The sequence below is a fragment of the Cibotium barometz genome, chromosome 20, assembly GCF_041138505.1.
Source record: "Cibotium barometz isolate CiBa-2024 chromosome 20, ASM4113850v1, whole genome shotgun sequence".
Classification (NCBI taxonomy): Eukaryota; Viridiplantae; Streptophyta; class Polypodiopsida; order Cyatheales; family Cibotiaceae; genus Cibotium; species Cibotium barometz.
This window is the reverse complement of record NC_141065.1, coordinates 25,827,458-25,854,690: the sequence shown is the minus strand read 5'-3', so window position 1 is coordinate 25,854,690 and position 27,233 is coordinate 25,827,458. Positions and strand designations below refer to the sequence as shown.

At 44.5% G+C, this 27,233-nt stretch overlaps 1 protein-coding gene across 2 annotated transcripts; it reads right to left on the bottom strand.

Moving 5' to 3' along the window:
- Positions 1 to 1,369: 1,369 nt before the first annotated feature.
- On the bottom strand, positions 1,370 to 25,069 carry LOC147627708 (external alternative NAD(P)H-ubiquinone oxidoreductase B1, mitochondrial-like). 2 transcript variants are annotated; one of them, XM_086814662.1, is made up of 10 exons: positions 24,491 to 25,069; positions 15,690 to 15,984; positions 15,386 to 15,589; positions 15,007 to 15,257; positions 14,621 to 14,840; positions 3,357 to 3,461; positions 2,406 to 2,678; positions 2,193 to 2,311; positions 1,965 to 2,084; positions 1,370 to 1,841 (listed from the first exon to the last, which is right to left on the bottom strand). In XM_086814662.1, exons 1-10 carry the CDS (start codon positions 24,676 to 24,678, stop codon positions 1,754 to 1,756), a joined length of 1,863 nt encoding a protein of 620 aa, XP_086670788.1. In that variant the 5' UTR covers positions 24,679 to 25,069; the 3' UTR covers positions 1,370 to 1,753. The 2 variants fall into 2 exon arrangements, with proteins under 2 accessions (XP_086670788.1, XP_086670787.1); XM_086814661.1 differs by having other exon boundaries at positions 1,965 to 2,311; positions 24,491 to 25,067.
- Positions 25,070 to 27,233: the final 2,164 nt, after the last annotated feature.

Below are 27,233 nucleotides of genomic sequence, written 5' to 3'. Positions count from 1 at the left end.
CCCAGTTGGGGGCAGGTCATAGTCAGTCCATAGTCAACCTTTTGGTCAAGAATTCAGGCCCTTTTGGAAGTCCAAGGCCATGTAAGTTGTACAGACATATACATCTGCTTATATCATAGTGATATACTGAAAATACAGTTCATCTCTCTCCTCTCTGTTGTATGTTCATTGCTATTGCATTAGTGTTCCTAATTAGTAGGCTTAGGGCTGGATCACGTACGGAAAGGCTTCCACATGCTATTGCATTAGTGTTCCTAGTCAGTAGGCTTAGGGCTGGATCAAGTACAGCAAGGCTTCTGCATGCAACACAAAGCTTGTAAGTGTACAATACAATGCCTGTAAAGCTTCTGCACCTAGCTATCAGAGAGTCTGCTTTAAATCCAACAGCATATGTTGATAACCACTAGCCATTCCCAAATCCTAAACATCTACCCTAGATCCTAAACATCCTAAGCTGTACAGACATATACCTCTGCTTATATCATAGTAATATACTGAAAATACAGTTCATCTCTCTCCTCTCTGTCGTATGTTCATTGCTACTGCATTAGTGTTCCTAATTAGTAGGCTTAGGGCTGGATCACGTACAGCAAGGCTTCCACATGCTATTGCATTAGTGTTCCTAGTCAGTCGGCTTAGGGCTGGATCAAGTACAGGCTTCCGCATGCAACACAAAGCTTGTAAGTGTACAATACAATGCCTGTAAAGCTTCTGCACCTAGCTATCAGAGTTTGCTTTAAATTCAACAGCATATGTTGATAACCACTAGCCATTCCCAAATCCTAAACATCTACCCTAGATCCACCAATCAATCCATAACAATTTCTAATATTTTGATACAAAACTATAGAAATCTCAGAGATGTTGCATGGTACAGTAAAAGGGCTTCATTTAAAAAATGTGTTGCATGGCTCTAAAATTATGCCGCAAATTTCTATTGTACCCTTGTAAACCGCTCCAAAACCTCCTCCCACTATGATAAGGGAGCCACTGGTGAAGTTTGTAAGACCATCACTGCATTTATTTAGGCCTCCATGCAAGAGCTTAATTGGAGTAATAACACCTCTCTTGCAGAGGCTACACAAAGCCTGCTAGACAAATAACGCCTCCTCTCACAGACACTACACTTTGTGCAAGGTAACTACAAGTGCACGACCCCTTTTCAAAGGTCAGCACCACCACTCAAGAGGAGCTTTTCAGAAGAAACCAAGCTGCTAATAAAGCTGTGAAGAGGATCACATGATGTTACAGGCCTCTTCTGCCCCCACTGCTCAAAAACAATGAAATTTACATTACAGCATACAATCATGTTTTTTCAATACAGTAATGGTATCTGAGCCCCCTAATGTGCATAGTTAGAAGAAGAGAATTCTCTAAACTTCATTATAACATATGAGTAATCTTGCATACACAACAATGTGGCCTGTAGATGAAAGTTTTCATGAGAGACGAAATGTACGCATGTGATTAAATCAAACCGTGGAGTTGAACTCCGAAGGTAATTATTTTTTTCCAGCTGTGTCAGGTTGAACTCACCATCTCTTGGGCAGAGTGAAATGTGAGCTAACCACCCAGGTCAGACCCTGCCATCTTCATAAGTGTAGTTTTAAGGGACCGGGAGCTGACTATTCCTCTTACAATGTAAATGCGAGGAAGTTATCAATAAATTTCCAAGGTTAAAATAATGAGAATATCAATACATTTTGAATCTGCATACATAGAGAGAGAGAGAGATCTTGTTGGGCAATCCTTTCTACATGCGACTTGTATCCCGCCCAAAAAAGAAGCGTTTGGTCCAGTCAAAAACCACCAGTGCCCTTGTCCTCCAACTGACTTGCTTACTGCATGAAAATGAGACTCATCACCCATCAGCATTGCTAAGGGTTCATTCATAAAGGAAGAGATGTCTAGATATATCTATCATCAAACCTTACACACTGCTTTGGTATCATCAACAAACTCACCTGGCATAGACAGAGTACCAAAGCCACTGCGTGCTTCGCCCAATAGAAACCCAATCACCAGGCAACTCTGCAGCGGTCTGTTCTCCACCAAGAGGTGCAAACTGTCCAAGATGCTTATATCTGCACAAAAGAAAGGATTTTGGGTGATTAGTGCTCTTGTGAATCCTGTTTCCTCCTTGATGGCTATGTAAAATACAATTAACAAAGTTGGGCGTAAAGACGATGTACACAAAGGGGCAGAATTGATGCCGTCCTTCCCCTCTCACACGCAGAGGACCCTCTGGGACCTTGCATTCTGCCTTTTGGTTGAAGCACCGGGCCAAATATTCACCTTGTTGGGCAGCCACCTAGGCAAATAATGCAATTAGCTTGTGTCAGGATAAGGGCCTTAACAGTCTTTTCCTAGAATTGCTGATGGGCGATGATCTTTTTTGACCTTACCTGGGCAGTTGCAGGCAGGGCCTTCATCTGTGAATCCACCTTGCTGAGGGCTTTCGTAAACATCTCAATATCCAGCAGAATAGAATCGCCTTTCCCATCTGTAATACTATCATCAAGAATCCTCATCACGTCCTTCATGTGCTGCCGTTCCATATATAGATCGATTTGTGGATACCTGCCCCTTATCAATTCAATTGCATCCTTGAACTCTTTGGCTGTCAGATTGCCTGAATTGTCTTTGTCTGCCAGGGTAAAGATGTAGGCAACGTCTTCCTACACAACAAGAAGAGTCAGCAGTACAATTTGTCAGAAGATCAAGTAGTACAGAGCTAAGTTGCATCAAAGTAACCTAAAGAAAAAGCAAACAATCACCTTTCTACCTCAAACCAACTCAACAGACATGCAAGTGCCTACAAAGTTTCTATTTTGAACCCATCAGACACTACTTGGCATACTTGCCTCCTATAGAGATTCATGCTTTCTACAACTCCCTCGCAACATCTTGCCCGTGTGCACACACACATGCCCGTGTGGGGGTGTCTTGTCTTCACACATGCACGCTTCTGTGTGTGTACCTGCCTGCCTGCATCCATGCAAGTGCGAGCGCCTTGTCTGTGCATACATGCTTTCCTGTGGGTGTGTGCACGTGTTTGTGGGTGTAAATGTGCATGGGCGGGTGGGTGTACGACGTGGATGCATGCACACAAGGGTGTCTACTGATTTGCCTTGAATAAGCGTGCCAGGAGAGACAAGGGATCGGAAGTCTGCAAATAACACAACGCATTCCAAAAAGCGAACAAACACACATAATGGAGACCAACTAAGTGAACTCAGAACCATGACTAAGTACAAATCGACATCTAGTATATTCAACAACTCTACTTGCTTCCTTCCATGCAGATTGCTCTACAACTAGAGCATCACAGCAGCGAAAGATTTGAGAAAACGAACCAAAAGCTTGCGCTGTTCAATGGTTGCACAATCACCAAGTGCATATGTGTTCTCGCACCCCTTCACACGAAGCCACTCATCTGTCACCAGAGCACGCCTATCACCCTGCATAATCATTAAGATGTGCCACATCAAGTCAATCTTCACAGCAGGCCAAATTCTTTAGTATTTTGAGTCCCTACAAGTTTGTCAAAAAAAAATCCTTGAATAGCTTTGTCTCTCGCATACAGAAATGCGACTTATAACAAGTACCCATTTTTGCAACAGACCAAAAAGGCTTATGCTGGAAAATCCTGAACCAAATTAGGCATGCACTTCGGTGGGACAGCTTGAACCAAATTACTTTGGTGGGACACCTTGGACGCCAAAGCCGGCAACTATGACATGCATGATGCACAACAAGCGTATCCAGTCTTCTACCAAAACTACTATTAATTGCAACTTTTTGTCGTTACCTTCAAGAGAAACACTCCTACACAATGCTTAAATTTGAAGCCCATTTTGGGCTTCAATGGCAATGTAGGGCTTCAAATGAAGCCCAATATTATTATAAAAGCTTCAATGGTGAAGCCCAAAATTTCCTACAAAGCTTCAAAATGAAGCCCACCTAAATTACTAAGGCTTCAAAAAAATATAACATATATATTATATAGTAGTGTAATATATACTATGTAGATAATAGTAGTACTATTTATTTAGTGCATAAGTATTGTATATAGTATTATATTATATATACTATATACAAGTTACTAATTATAAGCATAGTAATTGATGGAGGCCCGCATGGTGAGGCACGTCGTACCAGGCTGGCAGGCTGGACTCACGTCGATGGTGGGTGGGGGGAACGTTTTAAAAGAGACCCATTTCTTTCGTTTTTAAACCAATCCATCAAACTGCAGTTTGCCGGACTCCGAAGCCTGGTGGACCACTGGTGCTTCCTTCCTTCCTAGCTCGCCATGGCTATAGCCTACGGTGGTCCATCATTGTAGAAGGTTACACTGCCCACGACAGCTCAAGCCACCCTTCTCCTTACACATAAGAGGATAGATGTTTCCTCTTATGTTTGTTTAGCTTTCAGCTTCCATTATAAATTATGATCTTCTTTCATTTTTTATGTTTCCAAGGACCGTTGATGAAAATTGTGAAATACTCATAAACTGTTTTTCCTATAATGTAGGAGTCTGTTGTATTATTTGATTTTGAATCTACATGTTCTTTACATCTCTTTCGAACGTGTATGTATGTTCGTACATGCATGTGGTGTGTGTATGTGTGAGAGAGAGAAATGTATTATTTGATTATGGATCTTCGTGTACTTCACATCTATTTTTAGCTTATGTATGTGTATACATGTATGGGTGCATGGTGTGTGTGCGTGAGAGAGAGAGAGAGAGAGAGACTATGAATCCCAAAATTATTTGTAAAGCTTCAATTTGAAGCCCATTAGTCGACCTCAAGGCTTCATTTTTTTTTAAATGAAGCCTTACCTCAGGCTTCAAATTTTAGGCTTGCTCCTACATACATAGTGGAAGTAGCCATCATGGTTAGCCTTCGACCCAGTTGACCGAGCAAAACATTGAATGTATCTTTTTACGGCAAGATCGGGACACTCATTATTTGCACATAGCTACTTACAAGGGGCAAACTACTTTCGATGGTGGGGCTGTTACATATGTCCAAGGCTAGTGAATAGAGACCAGCCGGACCACACAATTCTTATAGCAGTGTGAACTTGTTATTGGGCTATATAGGTGGGATTGTGGCTCATTTGTAAGGGAGTTCATATGTGGAACTCTACTTTGGGACAGGGCCTCCCAAGGGACCCTAGCTTGTGGTTAGCCCACTAGTTAGCCGTGCCAGTGATAGTCGTGAGGACTAGGGGTGCATGGTATGGGACGCGTTGTCAGAATACGCAGCGGAGATGATGACCAGATCTGGGAACACAAGAGCAAAAACGCATGCAGAAAAAACAGAACAAGAGAGAGAGAGAGAGAGAGAGATGTAGGCTTGTAACTCTGCTCTGATATACACAAGAAGATCCCGGTATGATACACAAGTGGCAAGGAGGCTGGGGGCCTATTTATATGCCCCCAGATGAGCAGTCGGCCTGCTGAAAAAGGCTCCACGACTGCATCATCAGTCGGCCAGCACCATGCAGCCAGTCGGCCAGCACTGAGGGTCCACGACTGCATCAAGTACAGTCGGCCAGCTCCAGTACACACATCTGATGTAGTCGGCCAGTAAATGGATCCTCCTGCCAACTCAGGGCTGCCTCCCAAGCCACAGAAAAAATGGGAAAAATAAGGGAAAAATGCGGAGAGTGGGGAAAAATGATAAAACACCTCATAAGGGCGGGCACACCCACAACAAAGGCCCTGGTGTATAAAACTGGACAGGAGGTGACTTCTAACACCCCCTCTCAGCTCCTGGCTGTGAAACCAACCACAGGGAGCTGGGGTGCCGCCTGAGCAAATCCTGAGAGAGTGACTTCGTGAAGAGGTCCACCGTACTGTCCTCCGTCGAACAGAACTCTAGCAAGATGTCATCAGCAACGATCTGTTCACGAACAAAGTGCCTCTGGATGACCATGGGTTCCTCCAGTGGAAGCCCAAACCTGCAATGCAACCTCTGCATCCTCACCACCTCACAAGCAGCATCACAAGCAGCCCGGTACTCTGCCTCTGTCCGCGACAAGGCAAAAGATGACTGCTTCTTACTGCTCCGAAAAACTGCTCCTGGGCCTGAAGTAGATCTCCTCGTGTCCAGATCTCCTCCCCAAGCTGAGTCACTCCAACCGTGGAGTCGGACTCCATCCAACAATCCCCCTCCTGTGTACAAGAGTCCATGATCCTTCGCATGCCGCAGAAACCACAGGAAATGCGATCCTGCCTCCCAAAGAGTCATCCGCAACCATGAGCTCAACTGCCTCATCAGGAAGCTCCCGTCCAATCTGGTGTCCATCAACCAGATCAATGAACCATTCTGCTCCTGAGTCAAAAAGGCATCACACTGCTCACAAGGATCAACACCTGTTACGGTGCACAAACAAGTCCTGGAAACCTTCTGAAGACCACGGAAGGCCTTCTGAAACCTGTCAACCACCCCCTCTGAATCCGGAACCACAAAGCCTGGAGAAACCACCTCCTTCTGCAAGTAATCACCTGCCACCTGCTTGGCTTTCCGAAAGGTCCCCGTGGAAAGAACATCCTCATCTACTAGAGGTTCTTTGTCCCGAACACGACGAGACATCAGAGCATAAGTGACCTGTTCAGTTCCCTCTGACTCACGAACACAAGAACCACCAACATCAGTACTGGAAAGTTCCTGCCAACTGCTGCCATCTACTAGTAAGCTATCCACCATTTGGTCTCTCGGAAAGCCTGTACCTGCAGCTTATCCACACTTGAGTGGCCATTACCAGACTGCGACTCATCACAAACCTGAGGACCTGGGAGAGAGAGTGCTGAAAGCTTGTAAACTCCATTCTCCACTCCACCTTCCCAAACCACTTGGCCTGTTGCTTTGTCTCGGAGAGCAACAAAATGCTCATCAAACTCCACCCGTACGCCAGTCTTGCAAACCTGATGCACTCACAACAGATGAAAAGCACTGACAACAGATGAAAACCAAGTGCCGGAACATACAACACCTGGGAGGAATGCTTCCCCCCTCTGCCATTGGGAACTATCTCCATCCTGCCCTCACTATGAACTGGGATAGTGGACGTATCCCCAGTAAGAATGTGACCAAAACACCTGCAGAGATCCTGTAAACCAGAACGGGAAGGGGTCATGTGCCTAGAAGCACCACTATCTAGAATCCACTCCCGAGTATCCGTTGCGGAGAGTCCTCCAATCTCCTCCCTGCTTGAAGAAAATGAAACATCGGTATCCATCACCTCCAGGTGCACAAAAGCCGGAGTCTTCATGATTGCTACTGAGGAATCTTCACCCTTCTCGGTCTTCCGCTTGGGACACTGCCTCCAATAGTGGCCTTTCTCGCCACAATCATTACAGGTCCTCTCTGCCTTCAGTTTCTCGCGGTCAGCGTCGGACTTCTTCTCAGAAGACTTCTCCGATGAAGCCTTCCCTTTGCTTGAGTTACGGCCTTTCGACCGTTGGCCAGTTAAGGCCTCCGAACCTCCACCCTGAGGAGGGTTCGTGAATCGTTCCTCTTGGTCCAGGACCATGGGCACAAGCTCCTCCCACGTGATGGTGTTGAGCCTGCCACTGGTAATTAAAGACGAGTAAAATGCTGAGTACGAAGAGGGCAAGTGCGACAGCAACGTTATGGCCATGTCCTCTGACGATATCTCCTTCCCAGCCTGAAGAACTTCCTGCTGAAGAGCAGGCAGCTTGTTAATATGCTCCCGCATCGTCGACGACTTTGCAGGGCTCATAACCCGCATCTGTACTTCCAAGGAAATCCTCTTCATGGGCGATACCCTGTTGTAAAGTGAGGCCAAATGCTGCCATATACCGCTGGCCAGCGTCATATGCTTTACATGATTGATTACCTGTGGTGTGCAGTTGAGGAAAATAAACGAACGAACCCTGGCGTTGACACGATCCCACATCTGTGTCTGAGCCTCCCGGTCCTTTCGGATCGACGGTAATTCCCCTTCCTCTACTTCCGGCCGTGGAACCCCAACAACAACGAAATCAGCGAGGTCGTAAGACTCCAGAACAGATTCCATCATAACCTTCCATATGCCGTAGTTGCTCCCGTCGAACTGACGGTCCACCGGGAACGTGGGGAGTGTCGGGATCTTCACATGCCTCTCCGCCATCTCAAACAGATCTGCCATTGCGGGGATGTACTCTGAATAGGGTGGGTGGGTGTCTATGAGACCAAAATGATGTGTACATAGTGTCCATGAAATCTCGTCATGGATGAAATAAGATAAATCAACAGTAAACTAAAACTGAAAACTGAAAGTTAAGATCTCAGACTCTGAGATTATACATGATGAAAAAATCTAGATCCTACTATGCCAAGTACAAGGCTGAGAGAGAGAGTGAGAGAGAGAGAGAGAGAGAGAGAGAGAGTACGGACAACCCCAATGGTACCATGGATATACTGAGCCATCGAAAACTGAAAGAAAAAGTAAAATGAAAACATCTAACAATACATATGATCAGCAAATGATCCTATGTAGAGTGAGATATGATGTGATCAGATAATGACGATACCCACCTCAGCCAGAACCGATCTGACGGTGGAGGGAATATGTCGGCGGAGAACCTCACAAATATGTCTTTGTGTGGTGGAGGGACCTGATGCTCTAGGTCGGGGACGTCTGGGTTGTGGAATGGATCGAGCTCTCTCACTAAGAACTCCTCTAGGGCGTGGAGCTGGAGCGTGGGTATGGGTGGTGGGCTCTGATGTCATAGTAGAGGAACTGTTGTGGGCAGTGGATTCCTATGAGAGAAATGAAATGAAATGAAATGTTATATTAACGTCTTCAAAAGGCCAAAGTGACCTATGAGACCAAAGTTACAACCATGTGACATCTGATACACTGTCTGGAAAAGAAAAGAAAGAACTGAAGGTAAGTATCTAGCCCTACAATACATCAGTAGGGAGGAGCATCCGGAAGCAGCAACTAGGGAAAGTGGGAAGCTAATGCTACTAGTCAAAATGGGGTACATGAGTACATGGATACATGAATACATGAATATGGGGGAGTACAAAAGTGACAGTGAGTACAACAGTATATGGCTAGAGTCGTAATCATCCTGGGAGCTCTAGCATGGGTCTCTGCCGGTGGGTCTCTGCCGGATGGCCTGGATATCTGCCATAGTGAGATGCCTGGTCGGACGAGCCCGATGCCTCACAATGATGCTTTGAATCCTCCGGTGTAGGCACCGTCTCCGATGTGAGGATCCACGAACCCTCAGGCGTCTGGATCTGCCCAACTGGATAGCTCTCTCATGGACAACACGCATTTCTGCGTAGCTTATGCTCTGCTGTGCCGCCATCCGTATCGCCGTCTGTCCCAGTGCAGTGTACTTGCTGTAGTACAGCCGCCCCTTGTAGCCACCCCTCTCCACACCCCCTCATTTGCCACTTTTCAGATAAGGTAATTTTTCCTCTATCCCCCTCTTGCTAGGAGACAGTGTCCTTAACTCTTCCCTCCCCCCCGTGTGAAGAGACTTACAGCAGCCCTTCTCCCCTTCAGCAAAACGTTTTTGTGTTAAGGACATCTCGCAATCCCCCCCCCCTCCATTTGCGTGGACTTTAGTAAGAGGTTTTAGCCTTAAGAGAGGGTTCATGCGCTGTTGTCTTTTGCTCATACGGTGAGCAAACGATCTCAAAATTGAGATCTCACTGGAGCGTTTCAACCGCGACAGCGAGCCCTACAAGACGACGTCCAAGATGGCCCCTTCCTGAAAGCGTCAGAATATTGCCTCGGGAGGAGCGCGCAACAACGAGATTAGAGAAGATGCTCCCAATGCGGCTCCAACCCTCCCTTTACAAGCTCCTCAAGGAAATGGTGGCCAGGTTAGCTTGGTTATCTTTTAAAGAAGAGTTTTTTTTTTAAATATTAGTGTTAGCCCGAATCATCCTAGAGATCATGGACACAAGTGGTCTCTCCATCGATCTCCATCCATCGTATGTGCGTCTTGATCGACTGTGACGATCTAGGCTAGGCCCCCAGATCTGTACTCCATATAGCATAGCCGATGTGACCAGCGTGTCAAAAAGCCACAGCTTAGTGCCTGGCTCCTGAAACTGTACCTGTGAGCACATCCTCTCTAGACCTCCTAGTGTTGCATATCCTCTAGTCAATCTGGCCTCTGCTGCCCCCCTCATGGAAAATGTGGGTCCAGTGATGAACACCACTCCAAGATATGTGTATGAGTCAACATACTCCACTATCTCCTGCCCATATGTGAAAATAGGCGCTGATCTCCAGACCCACTGAGCTGTAGTATTAAACACCATAACCTTGGTCTTACCAAGGTTAACTGAGAGCCCACTGTCCTGTGCATAAGCATGTGAAGTATCCAAGTGCCTCTCCATACCCTCTGGTGAGTCTGCTATAAGCACAATGCTATAAGCACAATATCATCAGCATATAAGAGCAGAGGTATCCAAGTGCCAGCCAACTGGGCTCCTCTGTCCCCTCGTGTCCCAATATAATCAGAGATCTCATCAATGTATAGTCCAAATAGAGTCGGAGAGAGCGGGCAGCCCTGTTTCACCCCTATAGTGGAGTGTACTGGCTGGGAGAGACCCTCTGAAGTCCGCACCTGCCCAACTACTATCTCATAAAGTGCCATAATACCCCAAATGAGCTCACATGGAACCCCCAAGTCTTGCAGACTGCGCATCAGTCTAGCTCTGGGCACTGTGTCAAAGGCCTTGCGGAAATCCACAAAGCCACAGTAGATCCTCCTCCCATGTGCTCTGCCTTCCTCAATGATAGCCCTGAGAGTAAAGATATGATCCAAAGTAGAGAATCTCCTCCTGAAACCGGCCTGTCCTTGAGCGAGAGAGAGAGAGAGAGAGAGAGAGAGAGAGAGAGAGAGAGAGAGTTACATTAACGTCTACAGAAGACCCCAAGGGCCTATGAGACCAAAAGTAATACAATGGTACCATGGATATACTGAGCCATGGAAAACTGAAAGACAAAGTAAAATCAAAACATCTCTGAGTACATGTGATCAGCAGATGATCTTGTGTAGAGAGAGAGAGAGAGAGAGAGAGAGAGAGAGAGAGAGAGAGAGATGTGATAAGGCTCAAAGAGAGAAAGTATAACACATAAGAGAGAATTGCATGACTCAATGATGACTTAGATTGATATGATTTAAGTGAAGATCACTCGAGTACAACGCTTTTGTAGACTTGCAACCTTATCTTTTGGCCCATCTTCTAACAAATGGGGCTTCTCTACTACAAATGGACACCTTGAGGAGGATTTCTGAGATCAACCACATCAACTCAAGGAACTTCAAAGGCTTAAAAATCAAACACCAAGTCTAGTGGCAACAATTTCTTCAGAGGGTAATTTGAGCAAAACTTACACAAAGTGCAGCTGATGGGTTAATAAGTGCATGCCACATGGCACACTTACCCTATCCACTCATAAGAGTGGGTTCACACACTAAGCATAATAACCTTTTAGGGGCTATTCACACACACACATGAGGAGATCAGAATCCCAACAAACCCCCCTTTAGAGCGAAGGTAGAGATGCTTGAGAAGACCTGGTGATTTGGGCTCAACTATAATCATGTGATACAAAAGAACACCATGATGTCAACACATGAAACTCATGTCAAGTCGGATATGAGAGCTCGACCATACATAGCAGCCTACATCAGTTTACACCCCATCAAACAGGTGGAAAATCCCCATGACTCTAAAGCCGTGAAATCAAAACAAACCCGTGGAACTGAGTCCACCCTGGAGTATGAAACAGTCCAACTGTCAACTAGTCTAGACACTAAGACCGAGAAGTTCCAAACTTCTCATCTCTCTTAGGTATAATTTCGTGGCTGCCTCATGAGAGAGAGTGTGTGATGAATCATAAAACTTGTGACCCTATGAGTTGTTGGGAATCAAGGTCATACATGTGTGTGTACCCACTCATATAAGTGTGGTAGTATGTTTCTATGTAAGGCTATTAAGACACATCACTACTTTACATGATATCCTTCTAAGAGGGTGTCCCCACATAAAATACTTATACACACTAGGGGTTTTTCACACACATTGGAACCGCTTTATTTAAAGCCTAAATACAATGCTAGTTTACACAACCGCCTAGCACTTGTTTATTTCCACATTAATCATTATTAATATTTAACATTCCCCCCCATAGTGAAAATGTGGCTAGAAAGCCCAGTCATCTTTGACTAGGTTTGCTTTCTCTCCTAGTCTGTTGCTTCTTGTCGTCGGAGGTAGAAGTAGCAGAGTTTGCACAGTCTTCATCAGCTTTCAACTTTGCAAGCCTCTTCCGACACTCTTTGATGTAGTGCCCTGGCTTGTGGCAGTAATGACACTTTCCTTTCTTCTTCTTGGTGTCACCCTATGACGAGTCCACTTTGCCTTTGTCCCTAGAGAAGGAGGCTTGGTCTCCTCTACTTGCAACAACCCTTGATCTATTCTTCCTTGTCTGCTCGTCATGGAGAACTAATCCAACTAGCTCCTCAAAGGATATAGGATTGCCTCCTCCTCTCTAGAGAGATTTAGAGAAGCATGGAAACTCTGATAGGACTCGGGTAAGGAATTAAGAATGGTGATGACCAATTTTTTAATGTTCACAACTACCTGATCTATATTCAGCAGTTGTTCTTTTAGGCCTGTTACCTAGAATCACCTTCGTTCATGGTCAAGTTGTCTCCCACATTAGGTACATGACTTGTGCTGGACTAGAACATGGTCTCAAGGACCACCCAGGCAACCCTTGCAAAGCTAGAGGATCGGATGTGAGGAACAATGGATCGCTTGACTGAAAGAGCAATCATGGCCATTGCTCGAGCATCACAGGCATCCCACCATCTTTGATCTTCAGTGGGTACGCAGCAATGCTGAAATGCTCGACACCACTTGTGCCACAATTTGAGTCCCCCTAGATGCTGCCAGGGAGGTGCTAGGAGTTGGTGCTACAGGACGAGGCTCTTGCCCTGTGACAATCTCCCAAAGCCCCATGGCTATTAGCATACTCTTCATCATGAACCTCCATAGTGAGTAGTTGGGATGATCAAGCTAATCTTCAGTTGTCATGAACCCACCAAACCCAGAAAGATCAATGGTATTTGCTCTTTGCGACATCCTCACAGTATGGGATTTCTCAAAGATAGAGAAGATACTAGGAACAGGAAAGCCCCCCTTGATGTGAGCTCTTGGGACATCCTCACAGTATGGGATTTCTCAAAGATAGAGAAGATACTAGGAACAGGAAAGCCCCCCTTGATGTGAGCTCTTGGGAAAGTAAGAGAAGGAGAGAGGTACGGGAGTGTGCAGGAGTGTGCACACAAGGCACCGGGATAGGACGGGATTGAAGGTGCGATCGCTGAAGTATATCAAAAACAGGGTGTATACTTGAATGAGTTAACACAAGACTCCAGGAGTGATGCACAAGAGTGCCTAGATGGTATGCACAGTTACAGGAGTGCCTATGGATGCTTCTTCTTTACAAATCTTTCCCTTATGAACAAGAATCCCCAAATATGTAGCACAGGAGCTTTGAATTTGTCAAAAAAGGTGTATACAAAAGAAATACAAGTACCTTTGTGAACAAGATGCAAGATGCCGGTGCGAGTTGATCCACTTCTTCTCTCTTTCCCTCAAAAGCACACGACACACAGCAAGAAACCCCTTGTGATCTCTTGACAAGGCTCGGGTGGAGGCTGTTGCAATATCACCGCCCGTTGCAGTGGCGGAGGGGGGGGCTGACCACCTGTGGCGGTGGTTGGCTGGGCACTAGCACCGCCTGTCTGGCCGGCTGAGGTGGTTAGCAGAGTAGCGCCACCCATCTGGCTGGCGGCGACAGGCTCTGAACGGTGGTGCACGGCGGCAAAAGGCTTTGGATTGGCGACAATAGTCTTTGGGCGGTGGCACACAATGGCACCTGGCTCTGGATTGGCGGCTAGAGGCAGAGGCTCATTCTGTGTGTGGAGGTCCACTGGCTGCAGCTAGGCAGAGATGAGAGTGTGAATTTGTAGAGCTCTGATACCAATTGTTGGTGAGATGCTAGGGTAAAAGTGCAAGCACACAGCTAGTGGGGAAAAGAGAGAGATACATGATGACCAGCAAGATTATCAGCACAAGCCAAAAGGATTAAGGGAATACAAGAGTAGTGGAAAGCATAAATTCATTATACAGATAGGTCCTTATGAGAGACCCCTTTTTTTATGCTGATGTATGGCTATCAGCCTTGAGCCCCATGGATGCTTGGCTAAGAGAAAGTCCAAGTTGGTGCTGCGGTTGACTTCTTGAAACAGCAACAAGAGATGCTGCAGTTTACAACAGAGAGCATAAAGAGTGCGCGCAACTTTATGCTAACCAAAAGCGATCAGCTCTCAAAGTCTCTCGTTTCTATGGTTGGGAGCACATGGCAACCTTTCAAACCTGGTGGGGTTATTACTGGAGAGACTGGACCATAATCAGGCACATTGTTGCTACTGACAAAAAGGTTGAAACATGGTGGCATTGTTTATGTGATTGCAGGGTTGCACAGCAGGTATAAGGATGCAGAGCTATGGATCTACACTAACCCTTTAATAAGAAGCTAAAAGTGTGGAATTCATCACCTGCCCAATTAGCTTCATAAAATCTGCTATAACAGGGCGTGTGCCAATCCCTGTTGACCAGACTGCCATGCCGTAAGGGACCTCAACTTTCTTGCCTGAGCTTTTCTCCTTCATCACAATGGCCGCCTTCTGAACTTCCAAAACTCTACACCCAGTCTTTACTTCAATACCATCTCTTCGAAACTTCTGTTCTGCAAACTCGCTAATGCGCTCGTCATACCTGGAAAGTACCCAATTTTCATGAATTGCAAGTCTATAACTGCCACAAGCCCAACAACAGAAGGGATGCATACATGATGCCCTTATAACAAAGATTTCCCTTCAGATATAATAAGTAGAGACCTCGGTGGGTCAAATTGAAAGGCAATTGGCATGGTTAGACTCACATATTCAAAATATGGTCGCCAGACTGAATTACAACAATATTCACATGAGGCATAAGATTTGGGTACAGCTTGCACAAATCTTCATATACTAGATCGTGTAGTTCAGCTGCGAATTCTACTCCCGTTGGACCACCCCCTACAATTACAAAGCTTAACAGCTGTCTTTGTTCAGCCTCAGATGAGAAGGGAAGTGCTGCAAGCTCAAAACAATCCACTATACTTTCACGAATCTTGTCCGCATCCTCGATCTCCTACAAAACCAGGTAGACAGACTCAACCATGCACAGTTTGGGTGGTTGTGAGGTGTGTGTGTGTGTGTGTGTGTGTGTGTGTGTGTGTGTGTCTAAAGCATCACAAACTGGGCATAAATAATGGGCACCTTTAAGAAATGGCAATACTCCTCCACCCCAGGGGTGTTGAATGTGTTGGACTGAGCTCCAACTGCAACAACAAGGTAGTCATATTCAACTTCAAAATCCCTTTTCCCAAACTCAAGGTAGTCAGCAACCGGCCTACACAGGACTTTTCTGTTCAACGAATCGATGCGGATGCAATTTGCTTGACAAAACTTTACATTCTGCTTCTGCCCAATCACAAACCAAAAAATACTGAGAATTCTGCAGAAGGCCACTTCATCTTTCTTGAGCATGACCTAGTGTAGTTAAATCAGACAAAGGCCTTACCTTTTCGGTCAGCTTGCGGATAGACTCAGTGATGCTCCGTGCCTCAACTGTCCCAGCAGTGACGCTAGGTAAAAGTGGCGTAAAAACAAAAAAGTTACGAGGTGAAATCACCTGTACGTCATAGAGAGCACTATCCAAGCTTTTCAAAAAGCTCACACCTGCCCACCCTGAGCCAAGTACCAAGATTCTTTTCTTCCTTTCATCCGGCTTTGAACTCTGTTCAAGCTTCATTGTGACATGAGGTGTCTCCTGCCCAGCATCTGCAAACACAATGAGCGATCCTCCCAGAATGCCACTGTTAAAACACAACAAATATTTAAATCAGTGTCCAAGGGTATGCGTAAGCTGTATGCTTTTCTAGCAATGAGCACAGTAAAATTTATGGTCTGCCTTACGCCAAGATGTGAAAAGAGCACAGATAAATGCTAACTGCAAGCCTTTACCCTGCTTAAGAGGTGCAAACTTGAGTGCTTTATGCCCGATTACCCAATTTAAAGTAAGAAAGTGCTGATGATGATTTAGAGAAAGCAGGAAAGCTCGGACTTGTATGTGACAATCACTTCCTAGAACCTTCCATTTCAATTCTTGTAACAAGCATTGTCTCACATCTGTAAGTCATATTTTGACCAACAAGTTTTGGTACATGTGCTGTGCTTTGATGCACTGTGCACACTGTCTATGTCAGCCTCCACAATTATGTGCAAACCAGTAGTCGTGGAGTCCTATCGGCCTATTTTCTACAGCCGACTGCTTCATGCACAAGTATATAAGAGTTGCTCTCTTTTATTCATTCTATAATCACGCATTGCCCTATTTGCTGGCTCTTGTACTCTGTAACCTCAAGCTAATAAAGCTCTAGTTCTTGCTTGCAATCTTTCTCTCTCTCATGTTTATTTGCTTCTGCTTGTGCACATTCTTTCACACGGGAGAGTGAGGCCGGATTAATTTGGCATCTCCCAATGGGAGATGCCGGATTATTCTTATACGACCACACACACGGGCTCATCAAAAGAAGCCCCAAAATACCATGAATGTGTGTAAGCCACCTCTTCCCATGAGGGTACTAATCTTCCCCATCACCACGGGTCTTCAGGGTGCCATATGTGAGAAAAACTCAGAATAGAGCTGGTACAATAGGTATACTGACTCGCACAACAAGTACAAGGACTAGTACAACAAGTACACTAATTGGTACAAGGGCTAGTACAGAAAGTATAGTGGTTGAAAATCATAATACAATGATTAAATACCCTTGCCTTCAATATTTCTTCGCGATGGAAGCCTTCAAAACAGTCCCAGACTAGGGCTCACAAGGGGCCGATTTCCACTCCAGGTCCTACACCTACTATACAGATATGTCCATGTGGCATCCAAGTGCGGGATGCACATGACATGAGGCTTCGCGGGTTTCTAATCTAGAACTCTCTATGCTTGGGCATAGTTAATCTATGGTAACTATGAGGGGCAATGCTAGTCTATGAGTGACAACAAGATAAGGAACTTGATAGAGTATGCACAGAGCAGAAGCAAAGGGAGCACTAGAATGTGCCAAACTAAGAGAGAGAGAGAAAGAGAGAGAGAGAGAGAGAGAGAGAGAGAGAGATATGAAGCCAAAAAGCTGAATATACTGCAGTAAATACAATCCCGAGCAAGAGACCTAGTAGTCTCACAAGTGAAGGATACAAAAGGAAACAAGTGTGTCAACACATGAACCACACAACTCAATGAATGAACATATGAATGCGAGAGGCCAACCCACCTATATATAGGTAAGGGGGTGGCCGACTGGACATCAGCACCCGACCTATGAAATGCTAACACCCCCTCTCAGCACCGGATCCTAAACAAACTCCAAGAAGCCAAAGATGAGGAGCCAAGGAAGCCTGAGACACCGGCTTGGTGAACAAATCTGTTGCATTCTCTACTGAAGGACAATACTCCAAACGCAAATCTCCCGCAAGAGCCCGTTCACGAACATAGTGATACTGGATCTCAATGTGTTTCGTACGAGCATGAAACACAGGGTTCTTGGCGATGGCGATGCAGCTCTAATTGTCACACCAAAGAAGAGTAGATCCGGTAGGAGGAAAGCCAAGCTCTCCCAATAATCTCCGCAACCAAATCGCCTCACATGCAGCATAGCAAGCTGCTTGATACTCTGCCTCTATAGAGGAAAGCGCCATAGTAGGCTACTTTTTACTCCTCCATGAAACGGCTCCCGACCCAAGTGAGAAAACACAAACATTGGTCAAACACCAAGTATCTGGATCTCCAGCCCAATCTGAATCAGTCCATCCAAGAAGAGTGCACCCCTGGCCATAAAAGATGCCAAAGTCCAAAGTGCCACTCAAGTATCGAAGCACCCTCGGAGCACACCACCAATGCTGCTGACGGAGCTTGGATGTGAAAGAACTCAATAAGCTGACTGTGAAACAAATGTCCAATCGGGAGTAAGTCAACCATACCAAATAACCAATGAGAACCCGATACTGTCCCAAATCAATCCCTGGAAAAGCATCAAGAAGAGAAAGCTTCTCACTAGTATCCATAGGAGAAGATATTGGTCTACACCTTCATCTGAAACCTGTCAAGAATCTCCCATGAGTACTTCTGCCGAGAAAAGAAAATTCCATGAGGGGTCTGCCAAATTCCAAAGCCAAGAAAGTAATGCAAAAGACCAAGATCCGTCATCTCAAACTCTTGCTCCAAAGCATCCATATGATTGAAGGGATCCTCACAGAATAAGAACCTGTAAAAATGAGGTCATCAACATAGACCACAATGATAACAACTAACCCCCTCTCAAGGAGGATATAACGGTTCAAATCTGTATGAGAACAGTGCAGACCAAGCATCTGAAAGAACTCATCAATTCGTTGGTACCAAGCGTGCGGAACCTACTTGAGACCGTACAAGGCTTTCTTCAACTGATACACCTAGTCCTGTCTTCGTGGAAACTCAAATCCCGGTGGCTGATCAACATGCACTTCCTGTGTAAGCTCTCCATTCAGGAAAGACGACTTGACATCCATCTGAAATACATGCCATGTATGATGTCTTGCAAAAGCAAGAACGGTGCAAATGGTAGTCATCCGAGCCACCGGAGCGAAGGTCTCATCGAAGTTGACCCCAGGGCGCTAAGCATAGCCCTTGGCAACCAACCTCGCCTTGTGCTTGTCCAAGCTACCATCAGCTTAATACTTTGTTTTGAAGATCCACCGCACACCAATCACCTTACATTGTTGTGGCCTAGGCACCAAAATCCAGCTTGCATAGCATGACACTAGGCCTCATGTGAAAGAGCCTCGTCTCTTGATGGTTGGTAAACCCTCAACCAACACATCCTTCGAAGCTCGCTGTGAAGAAGTTGATAGATTAAATGGCCAAACCGAGCATGCCAAAGAGCTGAAGAAGAACCATGAGAGATCAAAGCCATCAATTTGTATAAGCCACTATCCTGGACTCCCTGAGCCAAGATGTTGCTAGTCTCCTTATCACGAATAGTAATCTTGTGAGACGAGAGAAGATCACTTCTGCAATCCGGAATGTAAAGAACATCAGAGAAGTACCCCCTGTCGTTGGAGAAGTGGAAGATGGGAATGGTGCCATGTCCATGAACTGGCACGGAAGAAGAATCACCCAAGGTGAAAGTGCCTATCCTGGCAGTAAAGTCCTCGAACCAATCTCGATGAGGTGCCATGTGAGCAGTAGCACGGCTATCCACAATCCAAGACCTGGCTTGAGAAGCCACAAGTGCCAGCGTACAAGTAGTACAGGCCAATAGGAGAATACCATCATCCTTCTTGGTCTGGGACACCATTGTAGAGGTAGAGTCCTTTCCTTCTTCATCCCGCTTCTTCTTGTAACATTGGGGTTGTTTATGACCCTTCTTGCCACAGTTGTGACACTCCACGTCCTTGTTTTTAGAAGATTTACCTTTGTCTTTGTCTTTGTGTTGTCCTTGGAGCTCTTGTCAGAACCCTGTTTCCCTTCTTTTTGTCGATTCTTCCCTTTATCTTGAGCAGCCAAAGCTCCATCAAAACTATCAGAGGTGCCAATCCGCTCCTAAAAGTGAGACTCAATCTGCATAATGGCAGAAGCGCTTCCTCCCAAGTCCAAGTAACTGGAATAGCTTGAGGAGAAGAAACAAGAGACTGAAAATAAGCATGAAACCTCTTTGGAAGCTTGGAGAGAAGCCGACTAGCCATATCCTTAGTAGAGATATTCTTGCCACATACAGCAAGCTTGTCCCGGAGATTTTTCATCTTCGTGATGAAAGAAGATAAAGAAGGAAAGGCAGAAACTGAAAGATTCATAAGCTATTTTTCCATAGCCAAAATCCGTCCTGGAGACTTAATCTCGTAAAGGTCTACAAGGGCCTTCCAAACTTCATGTGCCGCATCTGATGTACGCACATGAGAGAGAATAGAATCCTGACAATTCAACATGAGAAAGGAGAAAACATGACCATCATTTGCCTCCCAAGCATCGACCTGTGCCTGAGTCACACCAAATGTAGAGAGGACGGGTGGCAGCTATGACTAGCCAGTCCTAGAGATCCACTCCACGCAAGGCCGACTTCACCTTCACCTTCCACAAAGTATAGTTGGAGCCATCCAACTTGGCAGCCTCTGAAAACATATGAAGCACAGTCGAGGCAGCCATCACTGTATTCGGGCACAAAAAAAACTTAAAAAATACACAACTCAGAAGAAAGAAGTGTCCACCATAGGTACCAAGATGCCTCAAAGCAACCAGCCACACTAGACCGCCTCTGCAAGTGATATGTGTCCACTAGAGAAGAAAACGCAGCCAACAAAGGGGCCATTGTCCTGAAAAAACAGGCCGACCAGCAGCAGTAAATCTGAGATAAAAACGCAGGAAGGAGAGGCTGAAAACAGGGCTGAAGATGAGGCAAAAAACGCACAAGCCTAGAGCGATGATACCATGACAGAGTGTGCACAGAGCGGAAGCAAAGGGAGCACTAGAATGTGCTGAACTGAGAGAGAGAGAGAGAGAGAGAGAGAGAGAGAGAGATGAAGCCAAAAGGCTGAATATACTGCAGTGAATACAATCCCAAGCAAGAGACCTAGTAGTCTCATAAGTGAAGGATACAAAAGGGAGCAAGTGTGTCAACACATGAACCACACAACTCAATGAATGAACATATGAATGGGAGAGGCCAGCCCACCTATATATAGGTAAGGGGCTGATTGACTGGAGCTGGCGAACTGGACATCAGCACCCGACCTGGGAAAAATGCCAGAAAATAGGGGGAAAATGGGTTAAAAATAGGATGGCCAGCCCACAATCAAGGGCCATAAAAGGGAACATAATATGGGCTAAATAGGGGCAGCATATAGGGATGAAATGCTAACAGAACTTTCTTGTTTGTCTGAGCATGACATGTTACCCATAGGGTGATTCCTCATGCACTCTCTTGTGATGGCCAAGTGATATTACATGAGGCGGCCTCGGAATTGTACACAAGAGAGATAAGATGTTTGGAACTTCTTAGTCTAGGACTAAGTGCCTAAGACTAGGTTGCGTATCCAAGATTCACGATCACTCAGTAGTGGATGTAACTCCACATATGATATTATACTTGTTTGCTTTTGGAAGTAGGGCCTCTACACGAGGACATGTTCATTCCCAATTTGGGGAGTGAGAAAAAGAGTGACACGGTAAGTTTCTCAAGTTACTCATCGAGTAATGGACTTTCCACATGTTCGATGGGGCGTAACCCATTGACATGTTAGGGTTATAAAGTTGTATGTTGTCTTTAGGTTATTCGAGGACAAGGGACATATTCAAGATTGTTTGAAAGTCGTATGTGATCTTCAAGCTTTTGAGCACATGGGACATGAAAAATTTGATGGGAAGTTTTATGCTTGCCCTAAAGAAGAGGTGAGTATCTACTAGTTATGCAAAAACATATCGGAAGTACATTAGGACTTGTTTGCACATTAAGTGAACTTATGCAAGATGCCACTTGGTATGATTGATGAGTTGTGTTATGGATTTGTGCTAGGGTTGTTACGGTAGAGCTTGTTGCACTTTGTGACTGGATGTCCTATTGGGATTCAACTCTAGGATGAGAGTTGGATTGACAGTAAGCAATTGGATCTTTATAGGAAGTTCTCCAAGAGGAGTCTTACTCTAGCTTAGATAAAAAGCAATAGACTTAAGTCAATGCTATGGATGGATATTCGGATCCTAGGATTTGCTTACAAAAGCTTGTTCTCCTTATGCATTCACGAGGACACGAATTAATATAAGGGAGGAAGTAAATTACATCCCAACCAGCCTAGGGCTGGGACGGTCTATTGAAGACCTTACAATATGATATACCCTCTTACTTCCTCCCATAATTCTGGGACTACCATAAATATAGAACACTCATCTATGGCAATCTTACCCCAAATTGAGATCATGAAGCTGTTGTAAGTGTAGAACACTCATCCATGACAATCCTGCCTCAAGTAAAACTGCCTGTAGCAACTCACTGGCTCAAATCATACCTACATAAGGCTGGCCAGATCCTAATTATGCTACCACATGTAAACCCTATGAGCCTAATTTTAAAACTCGGGAAGATAGTCTCAAGGAATGCTATCCTATACGAAGTTGCTGAAATCTCCAAGGGACCAATCATAATACCCACTTCCACCTTTGTATCTATGCACTAAAAAGAAACTCAAGCCCCATCCAATAGATAAAATCCCTAGATAATCAAGTTCTATACAAGAATCCCATCTCACATGCAATAAGTGATGGAACAAAGGTAGCCTCTCTTAGCTCGAAATCTGAGATGGAACAAAGGTAGCCTTTCTCATCTCGAAATCTGAGATGGAACAAAGGTAGCTTCTCATCTCGAAATCTAAGATGAAACAAAGGTGCATCCAAAATGCTCCCTCCACTACCATTACAACATGCAAGGATTCCACAGCAAATGTCATCCAATATTTGCTATGATCCTAGACTAGAGTACATATGTGAGCCAAAGGCATCTAGAAATCAAGTATAGGTCATACATCAATGCTTTGTATATCACACATCCGCATATCATGGCCCATCCTCACCATGCTAACAATAGTAAGTTATCAATGATCACAGAGAAAACTCATCAATGTAATCTTCTCGACACTATTTTACGTACCTAGTACTAATCCTCGAGATTAATGGCCTAGTCCGGTAGGGTTAGGGGAGCCTTGGGATTAGGAGGAAGTAGGCTAATACAAGTGGCTAAGGTTATTATTAATAAATCCATGTGTATTGGCTATTTATAACAGTTTGGTTATTTATAGCAACAGTGGGCCACTAGATAAGTGAAACATGGGTTATTATTGGCATACCCTCACTATTGGTCAGAGTTTGACCAAGACTCGGGCTACACGTGTAGCAGAGCATAGATCAGCATGCCAAAGGACCGGCAAGGATCTGTGGGAGTCAAACCTTAGCCCCTGGCTCGGGGGTGGTTCAAAGCATAGAACCTAAGGTTGGAAGGTAAGCTAGCTTGCATCCCACTTTGGGGGTGGGGATTTGTACTAATCACTTGTGTTTTCCGTTTAGGAGATCCGTGGGGTTGTAACAACTTGATGTCCAAGAAGTCTCCTCTAATATCATGGTCTCTTCCTGGTTACTCATAGTTGGATGGCTCCACAATTTTACCAAAGCGCATAGACACTATCCACTACTGGACTTGAATGGGCAACTCTACGCACGTTGACTAGACCTCTCAAAAACCATCTAATGAAAAAACTTATTGCACCTATCTTTGGACAGTATCAAAACAGCTTTAGTTTTGATACCAATGTTGCAACTGTTGTGGAGTGTGTTGACTAAGGCGTGCTTAATTTGTTACTTTGGTGCACTTGGCTTTAATGAAGAGAGCGAGAGAGCACTGTACACCCGATTGGGTGGTTTCTTAGCAAGGGTTTTCTCCTTACCTTGGTTACCTTCGTGCAATCAGGGTTTGTGGTTACCTTCGTGCAATCAGGGTTTGTGGTTAAGGGTTTTCTTTACATTCTCATCGAAATTAGGGTTCCATGCTTGTGAATCAGGGTTTTTACCGAGCTTTTTTGCAGGCAGTAGGGTTCCTGCAACTTGGCTTTAATGAAGAGAGAGAGAGAGAGAGAGAGAGAGAGAGAGAGAGAGAGAGAGAGAGAGAGAGAGCACTGTACACCCGATTGGGTCCCAACCAACCCACTTAAGCGACCGATCCGAGTTGCAAGATTTGCGTTTTCCATCTTGCAAGTCGCTTATGATTTTGCATAGGTGCAAGGGTTTGCATCTAGGTCCAGCAGGCAGCTCTTTCTTCTCTCTTTGGGGGGAGCAAGATCTTCGTTTCTCTTCAAGGTGCTGTTGGGCATCGAGATTAGTCAAGAATCAAGCTACGTTTTTGAAAGGAGAGCAGACCTAGTTGGCTGTCGCAACCAAATGCAGCCCGGGACTCTCCATCTCAGCCCACTTTGCGCTCCATGGAGTCAGTACACATGATAGAGCAGCGTTTTTGTTTCGCCAAGCAGCAAGGCTTTCATGAAGTTTTCTCTGACTTCAGGAACAGATATTCACAAATCAGATCAGCGTCCTCAATGCATTAAGGATCCAACTGGATGGCCACCATAGAAAGGAGTCGGAGAGCAAGTTGGGGGAGATGATTAGCGTTAATCACAATAATTAGCGTTGATTAGCAAGAAGTCACATTATATTGCGTTCGGTATAGCATGTTAATTGACCCAGACTTTCAGGCAACTAATTAATTACACTCATGATTTAGTTGCAATCAAGAAAAGAAGAACCTGGCGGCAACAATGGCGAGTATGAATGACCGGCTACGGGCATCGCTTGCCCAAGAAGAGCCTGCTTTGCTGCTGAATCGTCTCTTCTGGATGCTGTTGAAACCCCCGGAAATGCCATGTCTGGTACTGGAAGCTGCGATATGAAGACGTGGGAGGCGTCTCGCGCAGCTCCTCAGAGTCGAATACATGATGTCCGAAAACCCTTACTCAGATAGCATTAGCAATAGGGATTCTTATTCGGGACAACTTGCGGGCCGAAACCTTAATGATTGGACGTGAGCTGCAGGCAGGAACCCTACGGCTTGCAAAAAAGCTCAGTAAAAACCCTAATTCACAAGCATGGAACCCTGATTTCGACGAGAATGTGAAGAAAACCCTTAACCACAAAGCCTGATTGCACGAAGAAGGTAACCTGGGCAAGGAGAAAACCCTTGCTAAGAAACCCAACAGGATTAGCAAATTGCAAGAGAAATGGCAATTCCTATATGCACGAGATTGATCAAATAACTATTATGCTGTTCACGAGCAAAATTACTTCAAGCTTCGCTGGTTATCTGCAGCGGGGACCGTTTCCTCTCTATGATATCACGGAGACGATGAAGACCGGCTAATGCCAGTCCCCGATCTCTCTGACCGCTTATGGCCCGTTACGGCCACGTGGCGATGACTGGATGCCTATGTGGCATTTCATGATTTGTAACAGCTGTCAAACTTTGACCTTTTTGGCCTCCTGCATTTGTGGAGAATGTGAAAGTTTTCTTTTGTTTTAATCAATAATAATTATATATGTGGTGGTAATTTTTCTTTTTTTTTAATATTTGATTTGCTGTAAATACATTTTTAATAGTATTTATTGTGTGGAATTAGTGAGGTGTGTAATTATGGGCATAGACTCCAAAACCATAGCTTTTTCCTTATCAAGGAACATGAGCTTCTTTAAAGTACACTCAATGATGGGTTTTTTCTAGCATCAATTCGACTACATATAAAAGTGGCCCATTAATTTCTTAGTTGTCATTGGAAAATGTCATTAGAGAATGTTATATAATTCCTTTTTTGGGATCTTTGTGCTCGTGTGCGTGTGTGCTTCTATGCCTCCATCAACAACAGCTAGCAGGTCTTGAACCCAACACCTCTTGCATGGGACTTCAACACCTTACCACCAGGTTGTATCTTCATTGGAGAATGTTATATAATTCTAGAGAAGAAGCTAAAGAAGAGGATTCATTATTTAATTGAAACAAAATCCTCATGCATATGTTCCTAGCATCCTAGATTGAAAGATATTTAATTAAAACAAAATCCTAACACATGTTCCTGAATTGAAACAAAATCCTCACGCATATGTTCCTGGCATCCTGGGATTGAAAGATATTCTCAAGCATGTGCAAATAAGAAGAAGGATTACGACAAGAAGAAGGATTACGACAAGGTTATCCTTGAACACATTATAATTTGAAGCTGGTAGTAGTAGGAGGTCCTCAATAAAACCACAAAGTTCATGAAGTTGGTAGTTGTAGGTCCTCAATAAAACCACAAATTTCATGCATTCATTGCAAGGATCTTAAGACACTATTCTTAAAATGTAGAGGCAACACATCATAACCCTTCACACACCTTTCTAAACTTTTGATTTATGCAAATAAACCATAATTTCCATAACCCACCCACCCCCCTTTCAAAATAACAACGGTTTTCTTAGGCCATGTAGAGCTTGATCATAAAGTTGATATTTAAAAGTAATATTTGAGAAAAAGACATCTGGACCTCACTTTTTACAGCCTACTTTGTCACGTGTTCTCACCCATCTTTATAAAACCCCCTACACAAAAGTAAGGGATCTACCCATGTTCACACATTGCAAATGCACCTATATGCTACACCAACCTTGTTAGGGAGCTACTTAAAAAGAACTTGCACAAATATTGTGAGGACCTTCTCCATGTACTTAATAGTGTGAGGAATGTGAACCTTAAGCATTGCATTTTATTAATGTAAAGAGAAAAAACAGAAAACATGTAATAGGCCCTTTACAATGAGAGAGGATAGCCTAACTTTTTGGTTTCAATAGCCAATCAAAAGACTCAAATTCATATTTTGGGTACTCACCCTTTACAAATTAAAAAAAGATCACTGTCATGCTGACAAGGATGCCCCTTAGAGCCCAACAAAAGGTAACCTTGACTAGCCACATGGATGGGTAGGCTAGAAAAGGACCAATCAACACAAAGCCCCCTTTTGAAAAGAGGGTTTCATTGTCCTACTTTTTCTTGAGATCATTTAGTCGTGTGTAAAGGATGCCTGACCAAGTTACCGATGTTATTAAAATTTGGTTGCCTCGTAGAATGGCAAAAAAGAGAATGATGGTTGTGTAATATGGTTATGCGTAAAGGGCCTAAGTATTATCAAGAAAGTAAATCAATTTTTTTTTCATCTACAGCAAGAAGCAACGACTTTTCATCCCACATGATAAGGCATGCACCTCTCTCTCGCTCTCAATGTGGAGAGGTTAGAATTGAGAAATGGGTGCAAGTGTAGTCCGTAGTCAAGTCTAAACACACCAGCACCTTGGTCATGGTGCTACACAAAAAGCAATAACTATGATCATTAATTCCATCCGACTTAGTCCCTACCTTTAGGATTTCTTTCTTCTAGATTTTCATTTTGAAATTTTAGTCCCTACCTTTAGGATTTCTTTCTTCTAGATTTTCATTTTGAAATTTTAGTCAAGCGGGGTTTCACA

What these genes read in the sequence shown, in the direction of transcription:
- LOC147627708 (XM_086814661.1), bottom strand. Translation starts at nt 24,678, where the DNA reads ATGTATTCGACTCTGAGGAGCTGCGCGAGACGCCTCCCACGTCTTCAT. An exon ending in GGCGACCATATTTTGAATAT is followed by an intron (nt 14,841 to 15,006) that starts GTGAGTCTAACC and finishes GGTACTTTCCAG; the next exon opens with GTATGACGAGCGCATTAGCG. An exon ending in CCCTGCCTGCAACTGCCCAG is followed by an intron (nt 2,312 to 2,405) that starts GTAAGGTCAAAA and finishes TTATTTGCCTAG; the next exon opens with GTGGCTGCCCAACAAGGTGA.